The 14,358-nt window shown below is 42.9% G+C and overlaps 2 protein-coding genes across 2 annotated transcripts; both read right to left on the bottom strand.

Annotated features, from left to right (window-relative positions):
• Nucleotides 1–94: 94 nt before the first annotated feature.
• Nucleotides 95–8,251, bottom strand: LOC135331530 (uncharacterized). The gene is made up of 3 exons (XM_064526729.1): nt 8,149–8,251; nt 7,950–8,064; nt 95–7,682 (listed from the first exon to the last, which is right to left on the bottom strand). Exon 3 carries the CDS (start codon nt 7,663–7,665, stop codon nt 358–360), a length of 7,308 nt encoding a protein of 2,435 aa, XP_064382799.1. The 5' UTR covers nt 7,666–7,682; nt 7,950–8,064; nt 8,149–8,251; the 3' UTR covers nt 95–357.
• Nucleotides 8,252–10,601: 2,350 nt separating this feature from the next.
• Nucleotides 10,602–14,336, bottom strand: LOC135332157 (D-2-hydroxyglutarate dehydrogenase, mitochondrial-like). Its single transcript, XM_064527506.1, has 15 exons — nt 14,154–14,336; nt 13,868–13,977; nt 13,735–13,812; nt 13,637–13,677; nt 13,491–13,571; nt 13,122–13,221; nt 12,829–12,922; nt 12,655–12,712; nt 11,931–12,113; nt 11,619–11,749; nt 11,491–11,568; nt 11,368–11,436; nt 11,206–11,314; nt 11,010–11,093; nt 10,602–10,837 (listed from the first exon to the last, which is right to left on the bottom strand). Exons 1-15 carry the CDS (start codon nt 14,283–14,285, stop codon nt 10,677–10,679), a joined length of 1,509 nt encoding a protein of 502 aa, XP_064383576.1. The 5' UTR covers nt 14,286–14,336; the 3' UTR covers nt 10,602–10,676.
• Nucleotides 14,337–14,358: the final 22 nt, after the last annotated feature.

The raw sequence follows: 14,358 nt of genomic DNA, 5'->3' as shown, positions 1-14,358 counted from the left end.
TAAGTGTGTCATGCATCGGATTCTGCAGTTGTACTCTATAGCTATATAGCCCCATATATATATATAAATGCACATGCATGCACTCCACAGACATATCGATAATTATACTACTCAGCATATAAGGATCATAACTAGATCTATAGAGTCTACATAAAACTCAGAATAAGCTAACAAAAAATACTATAGCTATGCTATGAATATACTCAACCTAAACTAAACAGTCTGCTCTGTTCATGTTTCATTCATGCTATATGACGGTATACTAACTCTGATTGGCTCTTGAACCCTACACACTATATAGATAAGACTACAACTACAACTACAAGTTACTACATAACAAAAGTTTTTTTTAATGCTTCAAGCAATAAACAGGGCAAAATCCCTTGCAAAATCAAGCTTGTCTTGTGGCGTTTTTGCAGGAGTTGGGGCCGGGGCCCTGACCCGATACGGTACTGATCTGTGAACCTTCAGTTTTGGCTGCTTCATCCTTGCATGGACCAGCTCACCCGCATACAACTCTCCATTGGGCTGCAACCTGGTGAGGTCATTAGGTATGAACAGCTCGCTATCCGTAGGCATAATAATTGATATTGTTCCATCAGCAAGGTTAGTGTCGGTTCCAATATCGTCATCACTCTTGAATGTAGCCTCACTTATATCGTTAATATCAGTCGCAGTTAAAGTGACTCCAGGTGGTATTTTGATAATGAAACTTGACCCAGATAGTAGCCTGTATGCCCTTGGCTCTTTCTTTTCAATCAAGGCATACCTCTTAGATAGCAAATCTTTTGTTGGAGCGTCGATATCTCGTTTTCCATCATACATTCGTTCATCTAATCCTCCACAGAGTCCTTTCACTGTCATTGAGAAGTTTTTACTTCCCAGCATCTGTTTCATTGGTTTAGTCCAGATGTACTTCTCAAGGTTGTTGTAATGTGCGCTTGCAGGTATAGCGTTAGCATACTGGTCTCCTGCATTAGCTCCCCCTCGACTAGGACACAAGTGGTATGATACTTCAGAGTCCCTAGCATCTGCACCAGGACCGCGTTTTATCATGCCCACCACTGGCTTAGTATCCCAGCAACGCTTTCCAGCGGCAGTTGCCAGGTTGAGACCCTCCATCTCAACTTCGAAGTCTTGCAATCGAGCATCTGATTCTTGAACATCACCATTAGCGTCCACAGTGAGATTTTTGTTGTACCTTCTCCAGGCCTTGCATTTGACGCCATTTGCCTGCTCATACATAGTGAAAATCTTATCTCCTTTGGCTTCTTGCTTGTAGAAACCATCCAGGATCTTAGTTCCTTCATCACGTGGTCCGGCTCCAATCAAGGCAAATCGATTTCCTCTGCGGAGATTGTCCATTTGTACTCTAAGCTTGATATGCTCGGCAAATTTACCGGGATTATTAGCAATGTCATCAACAACAGTCTGTCTCAACCATAGAGCCTCTTGTTTGAGTTGTGAGCGTGTGAGGTCGGATTTTCGTGAGAAGGCATACGCGTGGAACAGACAGTTGCTCTGGTCAGCTTCAACTCTCTTACGAACTCCACTGATCAAGACATCGTAATGGCCAACTGAATTGGGATTAGGTGGGGGGATATACACCAATTTAATCTCATCTTGTGTCTTCTTGTTGGACGGATTAATAACGGTATCTTTGATGAGCTTGCCATTTTTCTCAGTGTAGATGGTGACCTTCTGGCCATAGTGTTCGGCGGCTACTCTCAGCTCCATCAGAGACCCAGGAGTGTCAGAGCTAGCCATCTTCTTGGTGTAGACCTTGACCAGTGCAATGTTGCTGGCGCGTCCAGAACCAGTATCAAAACCAACTGCACGTATATAATTGGCATGTTGAATACTCTTTATATCTTCAATCGTTTTGTCTGTCTTGAGCACATAGTTTCCTACAACTTTGTGGGTCAATCTGTTGAACCTGTGTGACATTGAGCCGGTACCGACAAGTGGACGCAATTTCCCTTGCAAAAGAACTTCAACTGCATTAGCAAAGACATCGCCAGCGTGATCAGCAAGATCGTTCTTGAGTTTGTTCGCACAACTGTAGCCTCTGTATGGATCAGCAGACTTGCCGGACATTACAATTTTCTGATCTTCGATGAATTCTCGGCTAACGTCTTCCATTTTCGTTGGAAACTCATCCACTAGGAAACCTAAACTGGCCACTGTGTCGGTCACTATTGTCAAAACGATAGCCGATTGTGCAAAGTTTGCAATCCCTTTCAACTTTTTGCTCTTCTGTGAAAGTTCTGCGAAAAGATCCAAGGATGTTGTAGTTATTCGCTCTTTTATTTCAGAGTTGTTGTTGAGTTTGCTAGTGACAGATTCCCCAACATTGCTAAAGATCTTCTTGCCACTGCTCAACATGGAGGCTGGAACGTTTGCTTTGTCCTTGTAGTATGTATTCAGCTCAGCAATGAATCTGCCATCGACCACCTGTCCCAGGTAGCCAGATGTGAAGGACGTACGAATTATTCTGAGGAAACTCTCCTTCAATTTTTCTCCAATCAACTTAGTAACTTCATTGACAGCCAAGTTTAAGATTTTAGAAGTCCCATACGAAACTCCCTGCATGACAGATTCCTTTGCCACATACTTGGAAGCAGTTTTCAGGTTTGCTTTAGCAGCACTCTTGGTAGTGCTGCCCACCATCTTAGGAATGGACTTGAGTGTTTTTCCAGCTCGCTTAGCCGCCTTGAAGCCATGCTTGATAGCTTTGAGTCCAGTGGAAGCGAGACGGCTCAAACCTCCTGTCACGAGGGACAGAGCGATGCTAGTTGCCTTAGAGATGCCCCACTCTGCCCAACTGAATTCTCCAGTAATCATACCCTCAATACCGTCAATGCAGTCAGAGATACCTTCTCCAATGAGGCCCATTCCAAACTGTGCTGCAGCCCCGGCAGTGAACACTGTCAACAGCACACCAGCCACAATCTGAGCCACACCCAATAAGAACACAATCAGTGCCTCCCAAACGAAGCGAGGCTTCTTTTCAATTGTATACACAATCTCAAGCCCGAGTTCCCACATTCTAGCCAACTCCAGGGAAATGGTGTGGTCAGCTTCTGGGAGGAGAGCGAAAATACCGACAGGCTTGGCAATGATGTCTCCACTGATGGAGTCGATCTTCTGAATGGCTTCTTGCATTTTCTCCCGTACGAAATGAAGGATCTCAAAACGAGCTAGGACTTGAGAATTCATGTCGGCTTTTAGTTCTCCATCACCAAAGTCATTAGCTTCTCTTCTCTCAAACACTTTTGTCTGTCCAACAGTGGCCACACACTGGGTGACTGTAGACACCTCACCAAGGTATAGGTCGAGGCCCGCAATAGCAGCTTCAATGTCTGCTCTGGCATTCTTCTTGTTGTCTGGTCTCTCGGATACAATCATAGCGTAAGCACGGTTGTAATAAGCAATGGTTGAGTATTGTGGCTCCAATTGTATGCTCATTGAGTAGTGAGGAATTGCCCACAAAGTGTCTTCATCCTCATCTGCTGATGTGAGAATCTGGTTGCCGAACTGGATATAGTGATAGAAATTTGCAGCAACAAAAGTGGAGGGAAAAATAGGATGGGCTGAAAATTTAGGTATCCAATCGCCATTTAGCTTGCCTTGAAGCTCACTAGTTAAATTTTTTTCCAGCAGCATCTCCACTTTATTGCTCCTCATCATCAGCCACTGAGCCCACATCTCGTTGTAGGCATTAATTATGACTGTTTGGTCATCTCTTCCATCACTCTTTTTATATACGTTTTGCAGGAAGTGGCAATATTCTTTGAACAGTTTTTCCTTGAGTTGAACCTCTTTTACGTCACTGTCTAGCAGCTCTCTCAGACGAATTGATTCATCCTCAGCCCTCATACTTCTGATCTCTTCGATATTCATCCCATAGTACTTTGCTGGCATGGTAGCATAGTTGAGAATGCAACGAACAGATCCAGGCTGGCCTCCACGGGCTGTTCGGCCAAAGGCTTGTAACTCCACTCTCCTGTTTCGAGCCAGGAATGTCATCAGACAGAGCAGACCACCACTTGCATTGACTTCATCCGTCACTTTGATGTTAGTACCTCTACCGGCAAGGTTAGTGGCAATGATGATTTCACCAGGACCAAACATCTTATCGATGCTGGAGAGTTGCTCAGAGTTACTGTGAGCGTACAGATACACCTTGTCCTCTGGCCAGTCCTCAGTATCCACAAAGTACGCCTTCAAGTATTCGGCAGTTCTAATGTCTTCACAGAGAATGAGTGAGGCCCTGCCCTTCTTCCAGGATGCAACCTCTTGACTTTCTTTTCTGACAATGTCGACAATTGTCTTAAACCATTTTTCATAGCTCTCCACAATCAGAGCGGGTTCCTCAACTAATTTTTGAACTTTAAAAGTCCCAATACTACCGACGTCAACTTTGTACAGCTCGTGGAGGATGGTAGTGGCGTTGCTTTGTTCGTCTAGACCAAGTGTACCAGACATGCCATAGATACCCTTGTATCTCGAGAAGAATTCTACGTTGGACATGAAGTTGGTCACTAGAGAGATGGGAGTCATGGAGAGACCGTGTTTCATCTCGAGCATCTGCTGTAGCCCCCCTCCCCATGTCTTATTGAGCTCCATAACTCCACTGTTTTGAAAATCAACTGGAATTATATTGCCTTTCGTGATGGCATATTCTCTGTCTTCTTCCATGTGAAGGGCACGCAGAGCATTCTCTACATAGGCTGGGAGTTGACTGATGACAAAATCTTGCAAGTGTTTCGGTACCCTAATGACTGCATCACTCTCTTTGTCGGAAAAATTGAGCTTTGTTTTCACGATTTCTGTGCCCCTGTCAATGATTTCGTAGCGAGTGTTGAGTATGCAAGCCAGACCATTCCCAAGCATTAGGAGCTTCTCGGCAGAATCTTCATACTCGACAGCAGTAACAGCCTCCAATGCCCCCACACTATCGATAGTGTAAGCTTTAAACTCGGGCATGTTTTCGTAATCAGCCAGGCCGGAAATCAATGCAAGGGTTTGATCGATTGTAAACTCAGCAATAGTTGTCTTTTTAGCTTCTTGGTCGTCCTGCAGTAATGTTGCATACTGATTCTCAGTAAAGATTCCCAAATCCTTGGCAATTAACAGGATATGTTCGTGAGATTGCACAAGAGAGATTTCTGGGTCAAGACATTCATAAATGGCTTGAGTGAATAAGTTTGGGCTTCCAGCATACAGGATTTCTCCATCGGTGGTCCTGCATAGATTCAGCGGTCCAACCATACCCCAGACGGCAGCTACTACTGGCTCCATATGCTTCAAAATGGCTGCTTTATGGGAGAGGTAGGTGAATTGAACACCTTCATCCAGCATCAGCATGTCCACCTCGTCCACGATTACAACATCAAATCGTCTGCCTTGTCTGATATTATTTTGCTCGAATTCTTGACGGAGTATGTCACCTGCAAAATTACCCACAGTGCCGTAGACAACTTGCTTCTTGTAGCAATCGGTCAGTACTTCATTCATATCAGCATTCTCATATCTGTTGAGGGATGTGTTGTGGCCGACTGTCACTCCAAAGTATTGGAAGAATTCCTCCCATTCTTCCACATCTCGCACAGCCAAGATAGGAGAGCTGGTCACCACGTCGATATGCTTGTTTTGGTGTGCAAGAATTACGGCAAACAATACCACAATCAGGGACTTTCCCTCACCAGTTATTGCCTCTAGAAGTAAGTTGAAGTCAAGTTGATCAAAGTTGATCAAAATCAGGAGAGCCATTATTTGTGGGCGGCGGGGATACCATCCCTTGAATTTTAGGCAGGCACAGCAGAGAGTGATTATAACTTCAGCCATAGCCAAGTCATCTGTCAGGTAGTTACGAATATTCTTGAAAACTATTTTGCTCCTCGCCAGATTTTTCTGGAGAGTAATTTCATAATTGGTTGCAACGGATAAGGCGGGGAGTCTAGAAAAAACACGTTTAGTGACCCATAATATGGACTTCATATTGAAATGATTCGGTTCGACTCGTTTAATGTTAATGCCGATATCGTGTACACGTCGGGGAAGCTCATTCCTGATTTCTGTTTCAACAACTGACAGTGCGGTTTGAGGAGATTTTTCCAATGCTTGCATGACAAATCCGCTCTTTACACAATACGTCTGAATCATTTGTAACATTTTCTTGTGGTCTTCGTTTGGCAGTGCTTCATTACACAACTTGAAGAAGGTCATTTGTTGGTTAGTTGTCCAGTCCTCACCAGCACTTTTCAGGTACATTGTTTGCATCACTTCATCGTCAGTGTTAGCCATGGTGTATGTGTACAGACAGCGCTGCATCCACAGGGAGCTACCATATGATGCTGTTTGCAGTAGAATGGTGGCCAATATCGCTGTTAGGGGAAGAGAAGCGTCAAAGGTAAAAGTTGTTGCCATATCGATGGGACGGATTTCGGTAAGGCGCGCAAGACTTCCCGCAAGTACAAGGCAATCATCATCTCCAAGGTCAGTCTGAAGGAAGACTAGAAAATCAAGTAGCTGATCTTTCTCAGCAGATGGAAAACTGTTGGACTGCATGTAATGAGTGAGCAGGAGTGTTTGGGCTGCCTTCAACCACCAATTGTCAAGCTGTTGCTTTTTTTTAGGGGTGTGTTGGAGATTTTCGATAATGGTGCTGACAGCCTGGACAAGATCAGTAGTAACTGTATCGATTTCCTCATCTGTTTCATTCTCAAGGAAGGTTGCATCATCGGGAATGTTGTCATTGTATTGTGCCCGCATTGTTTGTATTGGAGCTTGAGACCTTGTACTGGCTGAAAATGGCCTGCTCACTGATCGGCTCACTGACTGGCTCACTGACCGGCTCACTGACCGGCTCACTGACGGGCTTGCCATCCGCATATGCCTTAGCATCTGTTGTAGTATTAGCTCCGCCTGTCGTTGTGCCACCTGTCGTTGTAGCTCCGCCTGTCGTAGTGCCTCCTGTTGTTGTCTTAGCACTTGTTGTAGTATTAGCTCCGCCTGTCGTTTTTGCTCCTCTACCGCCTGTTGTCTTATTAGCTCCGCCTGTTGTTTTATTAGCTCCGCCTGTCGTAGTGCCTCCTGTTGTTGTCTTAGCACTTGTTGCGCTATTAGTTCCGCCTGTCGTTTTTGCTCCTCTACCGCCTGTTGTCTTATTAGCTCTGCCTGTTGTTTTATTAGCTCCGCCTGTCGTAGTGCCTCCTGTTGTTGTCTTAGCACTTGTTGCGCTATTAGCTCCGCCTGTCGTTTTTGCTCCTCTACCGCCTGTTGTCTTATTAGCTCCGCCTGTTGTTTTATTAGCTCCGCCTGTCGTTCTAGCTCCGCCTGTCGTTCTAGCTTCGCCTGTCGTTCTAGCTCCACCTTTCGTTTTAGCAACTCCTGTCGTTTTAACTTGTCCTCTTTACTACCATTTACCTCTTTCTCTTTTTCGAACTTCCGTTCAGGGTCCCAGAAATCTGTCGGACAATAGTAGGAGGGTAGGCCCTTGATTCGGTAGTATTGGCCTCCTAGGAAGACATAGACTTGGTCTACACGAAACACACGGTCGATTGTTTGTAGCTTAAAGCCACTCCAATCCTTGCAGGGGGGTAGACTCCGCCCACACACGCTACAGTTGGCGCCGTTGTATTCTGATGGGCTGCTACCCATAGTTGAACGAGACTGTTCTGCAGGAATTAATGTATCACCATCGCCATAATTATAGGCTTCTTTGAAGTTTTATTTTACGATTCAACTTGCTAGAGATTGTTATGCAAAACTACGAGTATAGTTAAGCTGGAAATACAGAATAAACACATAATTATGACTTAATACCCAAACAATAACATCACCATGCACATAATTATACTATTGGTATACAATTACATTGGACTCATGCATGCATGTATGCCAAGTACTTGCTGCAGGCTATTGCTATTATACTATATACTCACAAGTCTCTCTTTGCAACTCAAACAGTCACAGTCGGGAGCACCCACGTCTAATTGAACAGAGCTGTATATATATGGGGGTGAGGTCACTAGTTGTAAACTTTTCCTCAAGATGAACCTGTAAAAAAAAGTGATAACTTTAATGAGCATGATTATAATCGGCAATCTGCATGTATATTTAGCACATAATATAACTACATACCTATATATATCAGACGCTTTATCAGACACTTTATCGGTGATTTTTTCTTCTTCAACTTGATTCACATCAAAGAGTCTTTGGAAGACTTGATTGATAGATGCACACGCTCTCATTATATAGGAGCAGGATGACTGACACTATATGGCAAACAACCAATTTGGCCCTGTTAGTCAACATTGTAAGCTAGAGACAGTTACTTTGATGCTGTGCAGTAACTGCTGGCAAGCTAACTATAACTGGTGATTCACAGCCATCTCTTCCCAGCAGTAACTACTTATTATAGATGTCTCCTAGCAACTTGCATGCATGCAGTACACATGTAGTATACATGTACTACACAACATGCATGCATGCATGCATGATTAAGCTTGTGGATTTTTACTAACAGTTAATATTAGGAGCAAACATTCACTTCAGATTCAAAAAAGGACAGTGCATGGTTTTAATTCATAGTGGGAACTCCGTTAATTATAGCTGCATGATGTGTTAGTAATGTGCCAATGCAACAGTACAATTTAACACGTCATCTATTTATAGCCTTGTGTAACAACTTGCCACATGCATGATACACACAGTTTTTTACCTGTTAAATTTAGCTATATACAATTTATTAATGTCTCAACCTGACATGCATGGTCAGTCATTGGTTGCCGCAATTCAAGCATGCATGTATAATTTTTCTCTGTCGTACCATCGCGGATATTCAACAAATGAAGAAATGTCATCATGTTTGTTCGGTCTACGACGTGACGGCCGCTAATTCGAATGATGGCTTGACATCCTATAAGATTGCATGCGCATGCATACCTTCCCATATATACTGCTAACTATATAAGATCTCTGTGAGCGTTATAATTATATAGATCTATATAATGAGTGTCAATTTCACTGTCAATTGTTTCAAATTTAGTAAAGGTAAGCAACTGTTTGAAGTTAACAGTTTGATCGCAGGTATGTCAACAGAAGGATGATAGTTATTTGCAGAAGGATGCTTGCACATTTCTAAGCAGTATACTGTATTAGAATGTTTTGCGAGCAACAAACATATTCGAGGGTTGATCAATTCGCATATTCGAGGGTTGATCAATTCGCATATTCGAGGGTTGATCAATTCGCATATTCGAGGGTTGATCAATTCGCAACAATAACACACGATCCTTGCCATGCAGAACACAATTGCAAAGGGTCAATTTTTCTGCTGATTTAGCTCATTCGCAAAATGTTCTATATATAGTAATGCGGTATATGAGAGGTCATGCAGGGTTACATGCTGCATGCATTAGTATAGTAAAGAGCCCACTTGCAGAATCATTTAGATTCCGTATATATAATTATAGCGGGTATAATTTTCGGGGGGCAAATTATTCGTGGTTGAGCATGCAGTATTATTCATTATTTTCGTGGTTGCTGCTTGCACTGCAGGTAAAGGTATATAGGCAAGGTCGCTTCATTCGTGGGTAAAATATTCTACTGATATAGCCCATGCATAGCTATAGCTGCTGCTGCATGGACCAGCTCTGAATGGCGGCTATATAATTATATACATGTATACTGCATGCATGCATCACTTGTACTGTAATGTATATGATAGTATTTAGCTTATACATGCATGCACTTACAACATAACTAATTAAAGTTATACAATTCAAGACGTATATACATGACTAACTGCGTAGCTACCATACCTTCCGTAACTACATGTCAGTGTAGATCTATATAATGAGTGTCAAATTCACTGTCAATTGTTTCAAATTTAGTAAAGGTAAGCAACTGTTTGAAGTTAACAGTTTGATCGCAGGTATGTCAACAGAAGTATAGTTATCTGCGGAAGGCTTGGATGCTAAATTTCTAAGCAGTAAGCACTATTCCTAGGTCAGGATTGCTGCATGCATGTGTGCATGCTACATTATAGGCATTGCAATGAGATTCATTGTTATTCTCATCAGCCTCCCAATCTGCTGACAAGTGCTTGTTAAACTGCTGGAGGTTTGCACTATAATCCGAATCACCCATTCCAACATGCACGCAGAGAGTATAATTATAGTTGTATAGAGTGCACTATGGTGGCAGAATCTGCCTTATTTATAGCTAATCAGTATATATAATTATTGAGACAACTTCATGCACAGGACTTTCACTCACAGTGTGGCTGCTCTTCGCTCTCGTGTGGAGCAATTAACATGCAGTCCACTCTGATATAGCCATGCTCCAGCAGAGAGAAGACAATACATTATCAGAGCCTGCAGGCATGCATGAGGCGGTTTAATTAATTGCCAAAAAATGATGATATCATTCACTACTATAGTGGTAGTTCTAAGCTGAAAATCTATGTTGATTATTATTGCAAAACAATTATGTGATTCCCAGTACATGCAGAGGAAACAATATAGAATGGGTGGTACATGTATCAATATAAAGAGCTGATTCTCAGAGTCAAGCAATCACCATGTTCGTTGCCATTGAGAACAAAAATCTTTGTACGTTAATTATCGGTATACATTACATTGCGACACATAAGATAGAATATGTTAAGGCAGAGTTTTGTAAGGATTCAAAATGTTATTGGAATCAAAAAGTTTCTTAATGTTCTTCATAAAGTCCACAGCTATAGAGGATTTAGAATGATAGATGTATTGTGCTTTCTTGAATCCTAAGCCATGCTCAGCAGATATGCTCCCCTTGTGTGAGGCTGTGTGATGGGTGGAGTGGGTGGGTGGTGTGTGTGATGCTGTGTGGTGGGTGGTGTGCGTGTGTGTGAGGCTGTGTGGTGGGTGGGTGGTATGTGTGAGGCTGTGTGGTGGGTGGTGTTTATGCGGCTGTGTGAGTGTTGATGTACGTACAAGGGAGTGGTTGTATATTACCTGTCCAGTCAAACAAAAAGGGCTCTATCAGATTAAGTAGGTCAGTCGAGTGAGTGTCTCCAACAACATTGAGGTGAAGATTACCTATAAAGATACATTAACAATAGTAAACCAGAATCTACATTGAAAATCAAGCCAGGCCTCCAGACGAGTTATTCTACATAAGATCATAATAATAAGCAGTAGGTGTGCTCACCATCGCCAACATGTCCATAGCCCACAGTACACCTGGCCACATCTTTGACCCTCTCTCGTATGATCTCCACAAGGTTATAGTACACGCTCAGTGGTAGAGACACGTCATACTGTAAACAACCACAATGTGCAACAGAGAACAAGTCTGCTAACGTACAAGTACCTTGTATACAACTCCATCGAGTAAAAGTGCCTCGGCAATTCTCTCCCTCTGTTCCCACAATCCTTTAACCTGACAGACAGGACATCGTGATTTCTACGCCACTAATAATGTTTCTGTGTTTACCTTTGTCAAGTCTGTAGCCACAGTCCCATCTTGAATGATACCCTCATCCATAATATACTCCAAAAACGAATTGAGTTTCTAGAAAAGTAAATAGTATGTAATTATGTAGCTATGATACAAATACACACCTCCTTATCATGTTCATCATTAGAGCCGGAGGTCTCCACAAGTGCATAGAAAGGGGAGGGGCTGATGGGGTTGGGCAAGTGACAGTACTGCTCCACTACTCTCTGGCAGTGCGAGTCCAGGAACTCAACAGCTGAGAGGACAATTGAGAAAGAATGATCGATATCTTATCGAGAGAATATTTAATTCTATTGAACATGTATGAAGCAAACAACTAAAGCCCTTAGCAACTACAGAACTGTGCGTGTATAGACTCAACTGAAGCATAGGTATCTGAACAATGCTTATTCTTCACAGTTCAACAAAGTGCTCACCTGACAAGACCTCTCCCAACATTCTCTTAGCTGTTGTGTAGACACGCTTGACCTGCTCAAAGTCATTACAGCCCATGTATGCCACGTTGACCGACCTGGGCTTAGGCGGAGTCAGGATAGAGAGTGCTGTTATCACCCCCAGAGTGCCCTCTCCACCGACAAACAGCTGCTTCAGATCATAACCTGTCAGTGTATGTACAGATCACACATGCATCCTGTAATGAGTGTACACACCGGATAATTAGCTAGCCTGTGCTTTTCTTCAAAATTGAAAGATTTAGGCCATCACACTATATGCTATGAAAACAAACTACAAAATACAACGCATAAGTAGTAACCCATTTTTAAACAGTTGGCCCTGTAACTAGAGTTCTGATGGTCCATATTCAACGATTGTAGATTATCTAGAAGCTTAAAAGGAGCCCGTTCAGATGGTATGCTCAAATCCCAAATATGGAATGGACATAATTCCCTATTTTCGGGAAAAGACCGTGGGCCGTATTTTGTTGAAAACAGGCTGAAAATAGACTTTTGATTTTTAACACATCTTCTGAAAGGCCTCTCTCTAATCTTCCAGAAAATCATAAAATTAACGTTAATGGACCAAGTTATCGCTGTTTTCAAAGATGCTCTATTTAACGCTAAGGTATAATTATATGGACATAATTTTACCAATTGGAAAGTCCACCTGAACATAGGTACACGTGTAGTACATAGTCTTTACCAGTATTGTCTTTTCTCATTGTCGACAAACAATCCATCACAGTGCCATCAGCCAGAACCTAAAGATACAATAGTCTGACAGCCTTAATGCACACACAGACCCCCCCCACACCACACACACACACACACACACACACACATTCACAGCCTCCACCCACACACCACACACACTCACAGCCTCCACTCCGAGCACGTTTCCACGCAGTGAGCCGTACCTCAACAGTCTCAGACCACCAGCGTTAGTAGATACATTACCACCAATCTGACAGCTGCAAGGCACACATCAGTATACACTATAATTCATCGTAGGAGCCACACACAAAATACAATGGAGCCCCTCTTAATGGCCACCTTGAAGAAGGGCCAACTGCGATAATTATAAAGGCTAGGTATCCATATTGTGTACAAAACACAAGGCAACCTCTGTGCATGAGTCCATTTCTTATAAGAAAACACCGTGAACCTTACCTTCCTTTAGCTCCCAAGTCCAGTGGCATCATGAGCCCCTTCTCAGCCAGCATCCCGTCCAGTTGCTCCAGCACACACCCAGACTGACACACCAGTATACCTGATATGGAAGGGAGGGGGATTCACGTCAACTCTATAACAAATAAGGTTGTTATAGAGCTATAACAAATAATAACGGGAGGAGAGAATTGACCCGAGAAAATGGCTCAGGGAATGATATTAAACTTGTAACTAAAACTGAGCATTGACAGTTGAAGCACTTGTGTTTCGATCAGCACTCGCACAAGTTTCAGTATAAAGAGGTGATCAGATGTGTATGGGGCTACATCAAGATACTGGCTAGATGGTCTGTATAGAGTGGTCCCTCACCAGCAGTTTCATCGAGACTAATGACTTGGTTCATGAGAGAAGTGGACAATACAATCTCATCAAACACTGGGTTACTGCCACCTGCACAGGGAAGAAGTACTCTTATAATGAACTTGCAATATCAACATTGGTAGACCATTGCATACCCACTAGTCCAGTGTTGCCACCTTGTGGTACCACAGCCAATCTGAGACATTATTAGCAAGCTCATGATAACACACACTGTCAGAGTAACACATCCTACCTCCTCTGATTGCAGTGTGATAGTATCTTGGAGACTTGACCAGTTGTCCGAGGCCTCAGCACTACTGAACTCTGACCTCTAAAAGTACGACAATTCAATGATGGCTGAAATCTTCTAGTTTATGCCATTATACCTAACGATTCTGAGCCAGTCCACATTGTATGGTCCCACATCATGGGGATCTGTTATCACTCCCTCACTGCCAAGAATGGAGGTGAACTCCTGCAGGTCCAGTTCTGATACCTGAGATCGACAAAAAAAAGTCTTAGGCTGAACATTGGGCAATTATTATCGTCCAGTGAAGCTGTACTAGATTATTTTTGGATACCCAATTATTTACCCCAAATGGTGTAAGGTGTGTGGTGTGTACGGTACGACGCGTCACAACGTATAGTCTAATATATTTATAGAATTAAAACCTTTGCATAGTCTCCTCTGGTGACATTGTAGTGCTCAGCTGTAAGAGGCACCTCACTCACTCTCCTCACGTGAGACAGTGACAACTGCCTCCATCCAGCACACCTCAGGCTCTGAGCTAGGCTTCTCAGCATTGCAGCATTATTGTTTACAAGTTGAGAAATAGTTAGTTATATTAACGATCTTTGCCTACATTTCAACAAGTTC

Source organism: Halichondria panicea, chromosome 2, assembly GCF_963675165.1.
Source record: "Halichondria panicea chromosome 2, odHalPani1.1, whole genome shotgun sequence".
Taxonomy (NCBI): Eukaryota; Metazoa; Porifera; class Demospongiae; order Suberitida; family Halichondriidae; genus Halichondria; species Halichondria panicea.
The sequence above is the reverse complement of the archived record's forward strand: the minus strand, read 5'-3'. Positions and strand labels throughout refer to the sequence as shown.